Genomic DNA, 11692 nt, shown 5'->3' with positions numbered 1-11692 from the left:
CGGGCCGGGAGCCGTGATGCCTCAGCCCTCCTCAGCCCTAAGCCGGTAAGTAGCGGGTGCCCTCAGCGGGCGAGTGCTTAAGGAAATACAGAGGGTTTAAGACAGCGATGGCCGGGAGAAACGAGGCGATGGCTTTAAGTGGCTGGGGAAGCTGTGGCCTGGGGTAGCTCGCGCTTCCTGGGGGGTCACAGCACGGAGTGTATTTACAGCGCCACAAGGTGTAAATGCCGAGGAGCTTCCTCGGAGCCCAGAATCTTCCGGAGCACAGGTGAAGCGTCTGTGGTTACATTCCCGGGAGTCAGCACGGGGTCAGGAGCCAAGGACTCGGATTTATGATGGTAATACTGCTGCTGACCCGCCAGCTGGCCTCACAGAAATCTGCTTATCTCAATTCCATAGCGAGCCATGCTGGCAGCAAAAGTCATTTTAGGTCTGTAGTTAAACGTGACGTTTGACAAGTTGTTTGGATTTGTTCTAGTACACTTCAAAGGGGAAGAGTATGAAGAGTTTTAGTTAATTATTACAGAACTCTTACGTTTTGAGGTTTTTAAGTACCTTGTTACCTGAGAAAAAAATATTCAGCAAGGTAGCAAGATCTTAAAAAGGTTTTTTGAACCTTTAGGAAACATTTTATTTTGTTGATTGATTTTGATTCCTCAATTTTCTTTAATTTGTAAGAAATTTAAGCAGAAAAAAGCTGATGACACAGGTTGAGAAGTTTTGTTAGAATAGTGTTTGCATGTAACATGGAAAATCCTCTTCCTATCCATAATCCTTCTCTTGCCAGATTGCATTTAGCAAATACCCATGTGCCTGTACATGCTTCTGACAACCTCTCAATTTGATTTTATATTTGAGCTTGTACTTGATACATGTGAGATGTGTGTCACTGGAGCTGAAATGAAGTTTAGAAGCAACTGAACCAGTGGGATGCTGGATCACGTCAATTGAAAAACCCAAAAATGACCTTGAGGTGTGCCCAGACATAGCTGGGCCATAAGCTCACCCTGGTGCCAGACTGCAGTGAGCAGGGCAGGTCAGCCAACCCAGCTGATGCTGCTAAAATGAATGACCACACAATAGACAAGCATGCCTCCCTCTCCTTCCCTTGCTTATCACTGAATATACAAGCAAAACCAATGACATCTTGTAACTTGAGCCACCCTTTTTCTCACTAATTTAATATTTTTTTCTCATTAGTAATTACCACCTTAGACTGTGGAAGCACAAGGCCCATTAATGTGCCTGTTTTCTACTAGAAGGCACTTTGAACCTAAAATCATGACATTCACCTTGGTATTTGTTTGACTTTCGCACTCTTTGTGTAGTTAACTGTTTTACTGTGTTAAGTATACATCTTGTTAGGAATGTGCTATGCCTAAAAGCTGCTTTACTGGTGAAATATTAATAAACTACTGAGGTTTTTCAAGATTTAACATCCAATGAGCTTGATGGCTAATCAAAAAGATTTAGGGTCCATTATGTCAGATCATTTTAGCATAAAGGCATTTTAAGTAGAAAGTACTCATGTACCAATAATGAATGGAGTCTCTTTCAAATCAGATATAATACCAGCACATATACAAAAGTGTCTTACTACGGCAAAAATGTAACATCTGATAGCCCTGGAACATTGTTTCAGAACATATCTAGGAAAATCTGATACTAGAGAATAGCAATGATTACAGTGTTACCTCAAGTTTCTAAATGGAAAGTTTGTTTGTTTGTTTTTATCTAGGACAGTCTAAAGTCTCACAAGTGCTAGTATGTAAAGCAGGGACACCCTGGCAAACAAGGCATAGGATCATAGAAAGGTCTGGGTTGTAAGGGACCATAAAGATTACCTGGTTCCCCCCTCTGCCATGGCAGGGACACCTTTCACTATCCCACGTTGCTCCAAGCCCTGTCCAACCTGGCCTTGGACACTTCCAGGGATGGGGCAGCCACAGCTTCTCCCTCACAGGGAACAATTTCTTCCTAATATCCCATCTAAACCTGCTCTCTCTCAGGTTCATGCCATTCCCCCTTGTACCTCCAGGCCCTTGTAAATAGTCTCTCTTCATCTTTCTTGCAGGCTCCCTTCAGGCACTGGAAGGCCACAATTAGGTCACCCTGAAACTTCTCTTCTCCAGGCTGAACAATCCCAATTCTCTCAGCCTTTCCTCATAGCAGAGGTGCTTTATCCCTCTGATCAACTTGGTGGCCTCCTCTGGTTTCATTGGCATCCACTGGTATTAAACCTTGCGGTTCTGGTTCTGTAGGCATTCTTGCAGGGGAGTAGAAATGGGACGTGTGGCTGGCACAACACTGCTGTCTGCAGCCTCAGACACACAGAGAATGCCAGGGCTGGCCTAGAGCTGCAGTGCTGGGGTTACAGCTCTCTCCAGGACTAGAGCTCAGCATTCAGAGCAGTCCTTTGGACCCAAAGACAGCCAAGTGCAAACTAAGGTAAACTTTCTTCCCTACTCCACTTGCTGCATTTTTCCACACATTTCGGGGGTATATAAGGCACCTGTTCTGCTTGAGAAGGTGCCATTTCTTATCTGAGGGTCAGCAGGTTCACCCTATTGCTGGCAATTTTTTTGACTTCCTTTCAGTATTGTCTTAGGAAGAGTAGTTCAATACCCATCCATGGCAAAGCTGAAGTCATCTGATGTGAAATTCCAGGAGCATGTGAGTCTTTAACTGACCCAGTTATCAGGACCGGAGGTGGCAGGAGGTTCTGAGAATGAACACTCAGAAACTCTCTGAGCAAAGATAAAGGATGCAAAGGGATGTTTTGCCCCCTTCCAGTTTCCTGCTAAGAAAGGCAAAAGATAAGGTCTTTGAGTGTATATCTGCCCCCTCAAAGTTACAGCTGACCTGCTGGAGGTAGCTCACATGAATATAGAACAAGTCTTACAGGCAAATTAGGTGTAAGGTTATCTATAGAGCATCTCCAACTTAGATGACTTTTTTCTTCAATCTGTTCTGCTAGCATGCAGAGCTCATCTCACTTGTACTTAAAATTTCTATAGCCTTATGAGTGATTTCAGAAAAAAGGAGAAAATCTGAGGAAATCTATTACTAATCCTCAAGCAAGCATACCAGTTTATTGCATTACTGTGTGTAAGGATTCCAGCACAAGGACATTATGCTTCAAGGGCCAGTTGTAGGCTGGGAATACAGGGCACTTAGTGTGGTGAGAAGTCTCCCCATAGCAGGAATTAGCTAGATACATGTGTGACACTCAGTCAAATGTAACAGAAGGCTGAAGAGTCAGAGGTCCCCTTCAAATTAAATTATTAAAAAAAGAAAAAAGGTATTTTTGCTAAAAAAGTTAAGAATTCAGCTGTCTTTCATTCTTCTTGTATGCCAGAACATACGATTGTTTACCTAATGGACCCCAAATACTTCTGTATTTTAGGTTGGTTTCAAAACCAGATTATGTTGTATTGAAAAAAAAAATCCTTCTGAGTGATGCAAAGGTTGCATCAAATGAAATACCATAAGGTTATTGCAGTGATAATAATTCTTTGTGGCATCATACTTCAGCAATGCAGAGGTTACTTCAACATTTTTCTCTACACTTCACTTACTGCCTTACAAGAAAAAGAAAGCATAAGTTTGTTTAAAAACAAAGGGTTCAGGTCACTAGATATATGGAAATGATTGTCAAATTAACTTTCTGGGGGTTTTTTGTACATTCTTAGCAACAGAATGACTTCGTTCCTTTTGTTACATCACTGCATAAATTATTTTGCCCAGACAGGTCAGTGCAGATCTCACCACTGTAATAATAATTTCAGATTAAAAACAAGGTCCACCAACATTTCATCATTTAATTTAGTTTACATGCAATCCTGTGAGTTGGAAATTATTATATTAAGTCAGTTCTTGGTTTAATTTAGATGCATCTTTGTCCCCATGCAGATGTAATATCTACAATATTGAATTTTGACAATTTTGAGTACCAAAAAATGTAGAGATTTCACTAGGCTTTTCTACTGCTTCCTAAACTGGCTTATTTTCAGTGTTGTAGAATCACAGAATCATTTGGGTTGGGAAAAAAACCCCCAAGATCATTGAGTCCAACCACAAACCCAGCACTGCCAAGTCCACCACTAAACCCAAGTGCCACATCACATCTTTTAATTGCCTCCAGCTATTTCAAATGGTATTTCAAATACCTCCAGGTCATTTCAAAATGACATGCTAAAGCTTTCAGCTCATATAATATCAACAAATAGGCAGACTTAATAATTAATATAAAAAGTAAATAGATTATTCACTGTATAGGTTTTCAAGTATTGTTTCCAAATTGTGAATAAGTGTCAAACCTAGGAAATGCAGGTTTATGATTATAACACCATTATATCAATTGACTAAAAGGAAAAATAAAAAAACCAGCTAACTTCATACAAAATGATATTCCAACAAATTAGGCAGGTGAGAAAACTAGGTTACAGATAGTATTAACAACTGGAACTGTTCTACTTCCAACAGGTGCATAATGGATTACATGTTTTATGGAAACAGAAATTATGGTTCTAATTCTGCATCTTTTAATTACATGAATAGTTTTCACACATGTAATTTCTTGCCAGACTGAGTACTGATGGCATGTTTGAGGAATCATTTGGAGCACTCCCTCCAGGACCCAGAATTCAAATGTATATAGCTTAAGTTACACCTGCAATTAGCATATTAGATTAAGTTGCTAAGGGAGTGTCATGTTTGCTGTCTCTGGTAGGCCTCAGTCATATTATACAGTATAAATAGTTAAGTATTTTCTTTCGTCCTTTTTTTCTTATTTCCTCCTTTCTTCCTTCTTTTCCCCAAGTTTTATGCTATTTATGTATAGTTTATGTATAGATTCTTCTGGATCACACAAAGGAATTGCATTTGAATTTTTTTTCCCTGAGACAATTATAGATGACTGTAAGAAATGAGGTTTACTATTCTTTCAAAAACCCCATGATTTTTAAAGTCAGCTTTTTGGCTGTGTGGTTTCTTAGTGCTGTGGCACATCAGTGAATTCAGCTGTGTGTGCTATTTGAACATTTGTGTGCGAGAGACAGACTTGACTGATCAGAGACTCCAGCAATAATTTCATGCACAGTGGAAATGATCAAAATAACAGACCACATTTATACCATAACTGTGACTTCCATTTCTGTGCAGCAGAATTATAACTAGCTTTGAGAGGATTTGTGAGTTTGTTTAATTTGGTGGAGATTTATTATTAAGTGTATGATAAATAATGTCATGTAGTGCAGTGTAAATAAAAGAAAACATACAATTCAATGGAAGAGAACAAAGCAAAAACCCACCGGACCCTGTGGAGGGTTGAGAAGCCAATTTCTGTCACTCCGGTAAATCACAGTAGATATTCTGACAAATGGCTGGAACTGAGCAATAAACATAATTGCATTTGGGAAGTGGCCTCTGTGGGCGACAGATTCAGAGATGCTGCGATTGGATTTGTGTTTGCCTACCTGGCTTCCAGTCACATTGCTTCCAGCATGAAACGCTCGTGCTTGGCTGGCTGAGAGGATCCACCAGGGCCCCGATGCTGGTTAAATGCCATGCGAGCTTTCCACAGGTTCGGCAGTGGCCGCTGCTGAAGCTGCAGCCCAGCTGCACCCAGTACCACAGCAGAAAGCTGTAAGGATGGATGATGGAATCCAGCCATGTGGGACTGTCTTCTTCCAGAAGAAAGTCCCTTGTAGTGTGAAACCAAGGGAGAAGAAGATTGTCTTTTGTAAAATGGATAAAAACATGTAGCAGATTAAAATATTTTTACTCTTACTTGGTACGAGTTAATCAGGGAATGGATAGTCAGTTCCACTCAGGGATATTTTATATACTTTGTCCCACTGGGCATAAGACACTTTCTTTTTTTTTATAGAGAGGCTGTAGTTTAAGATTGGGAGGCTGTTGTATATAACAAAAAGTAAACTTTGCTATTTACTACATACATCCATCTCCTTTCTTCTTTTGTTCTTCCCTAAACACACATGGATAATTTTATATGAAAGACATTATTTTCTAATCCCGCTTTTATTGTACACTTACCACAGCAAATGCTGCTCACGTGTGAACTATTTTGTCCAGATCTCTTCCTGCATTAAAAGACTTACATAATCGTATTGAGAGAAAGCACTTAGAGATCTGTAATCCACTGGTTTTACTGAATGACTTTTTACATAATGAAAATTTGTGAAGGGTAAATATGTTGACTAGGAGTTCCATTAGCATTTAAATAGAAGGTACTTCTGGAAAGCATACATGAACAACACAAACCTTCCAGAGAAGGAAAAGCAAGCCTGTCACCAATCCTCTCTACAAACAATAAGCACATGTTTAATTTTTAATCTGAAGGCTAATTACATCAGTCATTTAGTCCAGTTTTAAGTAATTGCATTACTGTAAAAACTATTTTCATATTTACATGAAGAATTTTGAAAATAATTTTGTTTTATATTCATAGTGCTGAAGTTTAATGTTACTTTGTTCGCAAGATAAGGAGAATCACTTTAATTGTGGTCCTGTGTTCCTTTTGTTACTAAACTAGATAACAGTATAATGGGTTTTTATGGTGATAGACTGGAAATCCTGGAATGAAATTACAAATTGCTGCATTTTACAGACTCAGTTCTGATGGTTTGTTGATCATTGGTGTCACCAATAGCACAGGACCAAGTTTCACTTTTGCTAAAGTAAATGCCAGCTTTGCTGGCTGAAAGCGACAGAGTTTGGATCATAACTCGAGAATCCAATTGTTAGTCCAGTCTAGTGTGTCCTCTGGTTTTCAGATTGTCCAAGCCAAGGGTTCTGTACTGAACACTGGACAAGCAGTGCTGAAGGCAGCATCATCTGTTAGCCTAGATGTCATTGTAGCTGTTTCCTAAGGCAGGGATTTCTTGACTTTTCAGACTGCTGATTCCCTGGCAGTGTAAGTTAAGCTACATCACTATTCAACTTTGGGAGCTTGAGAAGGCTGCAAACAAAACTAATGAGAGGGTTTAGCACATTACTTTTATTACTATGGTTGAAGCAGGAACTTTATTTTAGAAGAGCCTACTATAGATGAGCTTTATTAATATTCCAGCTTTTCAAAGAATCATAGAATGGTTTGAGTTGGAAGAGACCTTAAAGATCATCTGGCTTCAACCCCTGCCATGGGCAGGGACACCTTTGCGAGACCAGGTTGTGCCAGGCCCTGTCCAGCCTGACCTTGGACACTCCCAGGGATGAGGCAGCCACAGCTTCTCTGGACAACCTGTGCCAGGGCCTGCCCACCCTCACATGGAACAATTTCTTCCCAGTATCTCATCTGAGCCAACTCTCTGGCAGTGTGAAGCCATTCCCCCTTGTCACTCCATCCCTTGTAAATAGTCTCTCTTCATCTTTCTTGCAGGCTTCCTTCAGGCACTGGAAGGCTACTATTGGGTCACCCCAAAGTTTGCCTTCTCCAGGCTGAACAATCCCAATTCTCCCAGCCTTTCCTCACAGAAGAGGTGCTTTATCCCTCTAATCAACTTTATGGCCTCCTCTGGACTTGCTCCAACAGGTTTTGTTTGGTTTGAATTACTGCTGCAAGCAAACCAGTAAGTTATAAGGAGGTACTTTATTTTAAGTTAAATAAATAGTGACAGTAACAGGTCTGCATTATTCAAAGTGTAGAAAATACCACCCATGCACAGGCAAAAGCAGTGTAATTCAAGTCAGGAGTAAGATTTTAGTATACAGCAAATTTAATGTGTGTATTCTGTGAATAAAAACAAAAGAACTGAAGTAGATCAACACTGATATTAATTAAGCAATGACCATCTTCTTTTACATTCTCAGCAATCAGCATGAGAGTATGTGCTTTTTCATCATGCTGCTTCAATATAGAGTATTTTGAAGTATGAATTCCCATTTTTCACTTACAAAATAACATTTCCAGTCTCCTTCCAGTTGCATTTCAGTAGGGGAAAAAAATGAAGACTGCAAATCTATATTTCTTAATTTAAAGGAAGCCTCAGTACTTTTGGGCAATGGTGGTTTCATTTTGTTTTGGTTTTGTGCAGTGTTGTGCCAAAGTCTGTCAGGTGGAACAAACACATGTAGGAGATGTTAGGGAGGTATCTTTTCAGCTTAGCCCTGGGAGAGGGGCCCCAACAGAGATGAATGGCAGGCACTTTATCCTTGTAGACAGTGCCAATCCTCTCTTAAAATTCTACTTAATCTATTAATTTCAGATAGTCTAAATATAAGGTGATACAGATTTTTTAGGAACAAACTACTGATGAATTAAGTTGTAGCCAGCTTTGTCTTACAATTTGAAAATTCTTTTTCCAAGGTCAATCCTTTAAATAGTACTTGTGTGCGTATTCATAATAAAGCAAGACTTATATACTTAGAGGCTATTAATATGAATTCTTTGAATCCTATAGCAAAAAATCCAAATTAAAAAAAAAAGCAGTGGAGTGAAAACTTACTGTTTACCCACTCACTGAGGCTTGCTTTTGAAGATGACCTATTCTTAAAAATTCTTCTACATAAATAAGCATGGATAAACTGTTTATCTGTGGTTAGGTGTGTGGAAGATATCAAGATAAAGGCAATGAATGCTGTCAGTGTTACCATTTACTTATCCACCAGAAAACAGACTTGCATTCATTACTTGGGGTTTGACATGTGGTTAAATGGTCTGATTTCACAAGGTAAATGGAGTTTTCAGGAAGCACAGAATAGAGCCCAACTGCTTCTCCACCTTCCCGTGAACTAAGTGAAAGGAGAGTGCAAAGAGTGGAAATATCCACAGATCCTTAATGACAAGTGGTGGCAATCCAAATAGGTATGATCTCCTGCAGATTTTGCTGTATTTTCCTTAAATATGTTTACTCATTGTGATTTTGAAGGAGATCATCCAATTTAAATGAACACTCAGCAACTACACCATGTCTAGGCAGGCTGGACCTGTAGCACTGATAAATACAGACCTGGCTTAGTTATAAAGCTGTCAGGGATCTCTAGGGACATAGATTAACTACACATAAAACATATCCCATGGAATGAGTGAAACACAACAGAAAGGAATGTAGAGTTGTCTTGTAGCACTCTGAATTCCCAAGAGAATGGAGTTAGACTGGATGCAGAACTCATGTTATCCTTCAACATAAGGATAATCTATAGCTTTGAATTCAGGTCTCCACTATTTTTTTCTCACCTACAAGTGACCAGATTCAAATACACTTTTTTTCCCCCCCATAAATTCAGTTCTTTTAAAGAATAAACTGTTTGCTGCAGTTTTTTGAAGTATGTTTAGTTCTTAACTAAAAATATTAGGTGTTCATGCATGTTGTCAATTTTATTTAACAAGCATGAAGACTGTTCACAAAACATGTCCCATTATTACTTTTTGATAACGTGCCCATAATAATCAATGAAGAAAAATAACTTCTTAAGACCCCAATATTATGGGGTCTTTATATTTGGCTGTGGAGTGCCCCATACACCTATGGCACCGTAGCACACGTACCAAGCATTCCTGAATGGACAACGTGTATTCACAGCACTAGAAGGTATTTCCAGAAGTAAATAATAAATACCATAACACATAAATCCTTTTACAAAATATTGTAAAGCTTCTCTGCTAAGTAACTGTCAGTTCCCACAGTTTTACATTTAAATGTAAATTCCACAGGGAAGCACTGGAAAGCTTTATGCTGTTGCATTTCCCTCCCAGAATTGTAGTGTTATCAAATGGGACCTATCCTACAGGCTTCCTGCTTCCCAGATGATTAATCAGACATGACTGAGGTATGAAACTGAGACACATTTTTAGCTTTGTCTGGATTTCTGCAATTTGGGAACTTGCAGAAATGTGACTGTACACATTCAAGCATCAGTCCCTGCCTGTCAACAGGAGAGGGGATCCCGTTGGGAAGGTCTGCTTTAACTTAATTTTTTTTTGCTAAAATCTATTTTCCAATGTTACTGCAACTGCTGTGGGTAGATTCATTGCTCCTGTTTTCATAATTAATCGTGAAGTGCAAGCTGCTGCTACAGAAAGAAAAATTAGAACCAGTAGCAAGAATCAGCCTTTCTGCAGGGAAAGATAAAATTGTGGTAAATGTGAATGAAAACCATGAGGCTTGCTAGTATTTTTCTGAATATGCAACTCTGCCTTTTTTCTATTTGGATTTGGAAAGCGATTAGTCATTCACATATGCTGTGCCAATTCATGCAACTGGGTTCCGTACAAGCCAGTCTAAATCAACAAACAGTACTCGGTATCAATCAGGGGTCTCTTTTCTCCCCCCCTCCCCAACCATTAACTTGTCTAAAATAGAGGTTGCTTACATTCCTTTATTGGGGTTTTCATCCTTACCCTTTTCCTCCACTCAATAAATATTTTTGTATTTGATGGGAAAAAAAGTATTCTCTTCACTTGGTCAGACAAAACACCCATGATAGCCTTCAAATTTATGTTACTCTCCAATACTGTAAACAGTGACCAGCAGCAAACAGCAGAGCGTAGTGAAGAACAAAAACCACAGGCTTCTGAGAATAGTGATCTATTAATAGCAGGCAAATCCCTGTTACAGTCAGTAGTGATAATACCCTGATACTTCGCTTAACTGTTACAAGTCCAGCAAACGAAGACATTCTATTCTGCAGGCTGATTTGCATCCCTTTTCTTCAAAAAGCATGAAGAAGCAAATAGTACGTTTTAGGACATCGAGAGGCAGGAGTTCTGCTTTGTTCTTTCAAGTGCTCGTTTTAAATTCTCAGCTCATCCAAGTGACACGTTTTGAAAGTAAAGGTGAGGCATGAAACACTCCAGAGACAGGCTGGAGAGGGTTGCTCGTGTCAGAGCTTGCACCACCCTAAGACAGTTTTACCACACACACTGCCAGGACAATGGCGATAATGAGCACAGCAGTGAAAATAATCCCAGCTAGAACCTTGCTGATATCGCAGAACGATTTATTTTCCTCCACAGAGATCATGCCAATAGAAGAAGCACCCACGCTGATGGTGGATTTCAGTTCAGCCCCTGGGTCTTGCTTAGCCTCTACTGTCCACTGGGGGACATTGACCTTCATCTCCATCTCGTACATCATCTCTCCTACCTGGTTGATCTCGTTCTCGAGGTCTTTCAAATCCACCACGTCTATGTTGTGCTCAGCCTCGTATTTCATGTTCTGGACGCTCATGGCGCGGGCGGCCACGCCGGAGGTTCCCCCGCTCATGCCCGTCTGGATCAGGTGCTTTTTGGGGACGTTTAGCGGGAACTCGTGGCCCAGCTCCAGGGCTCTCCTCATGTCGATCTCCAGGATCTCTAGGCACGTGGAGAAAATCACCCATAGCCTCTCGAACTCGGCTTTATCTTCCTTACTCACGCTTTTGTCCTTCAGGACCGTGGTGAGCTTGTTCCTGTTGGCCACCGCCAGCTCCTGAGCTTTCTGCCGGGTTTTCTTGAGCTCCTCTCGCAGGTTCTGGGAGTCCGAGGTGCCGCCGATGGTCAGCACCATGTGCCGGTAGCAGGCGGTCACCTTGTTGAGCGCGTCCAGCAGCGCCTTGCACTCCTCCTTCACCATGGTGGCGGTGGGGGCCGTGCCCGGTGCCGCCCTGACTTACCCGGTGCTGGGCCCCGGGCGCTGCCACAGCTGGGCGCTACCAGCCCACATGGCAAGTGCTGCCCTCGGGGCGCGCC

General features: G+C 40.8%; 1 protein-coding gene across 1 annotated transcript; it reads right to left on the bottom strand.

Annotated features, from left to right (window-relative positions):
* Window positions 1-7593: 7593 nt before the first annotated feature.
* On the bottom strand, window positions 7594-11686 carry RGS9BP (regulator of G-protein signaling 9 binding protein). The gene has a single exon (XM_017740877.1). The coding sequence runs from the start codon at window positions 11574-11576 to the stop codon at window positions 10863-10865; it is 714 nt and encodes a 237-aa protein (XP_017596366.1). The 5' UTR covers window positions 11577-11686; the 3' UTR covers window positions 7594-10862.
* Between the last annotated feature and the right edge of the window lie 6 nt (window positions 11687-11692).

This window comes from Corvus brachyrhynchos, unplaced genomic scaffold, assembly GCF_000691975.1.
Source record: "Corvus brachyrhynchos isolate BGI_N302 unplaced genomic scaffold, ASM69197v1 scaffold26, whole genome shotgun sequence".
NCBI lineage: Eukaryota > Metazoa > Chordata > Aves > Passeriformes > Corvidae > Corvus > Corvus brachyrhynchos.
The sequence above is the reverse complement of the archived record's forward strand: the minus strand, read 5'-3'. Positions and strand labels throughout refer to the sequence as shown.

Coding starts and splice junctions, on each gene's coding strand:
- RGS9BP (XM_017740877.1), bottom strand. CDS start 11,576: ATGGTGAAGGAGGAGTGCAAGGCGCTGCTGGACGCGCTCAACAAGGTG.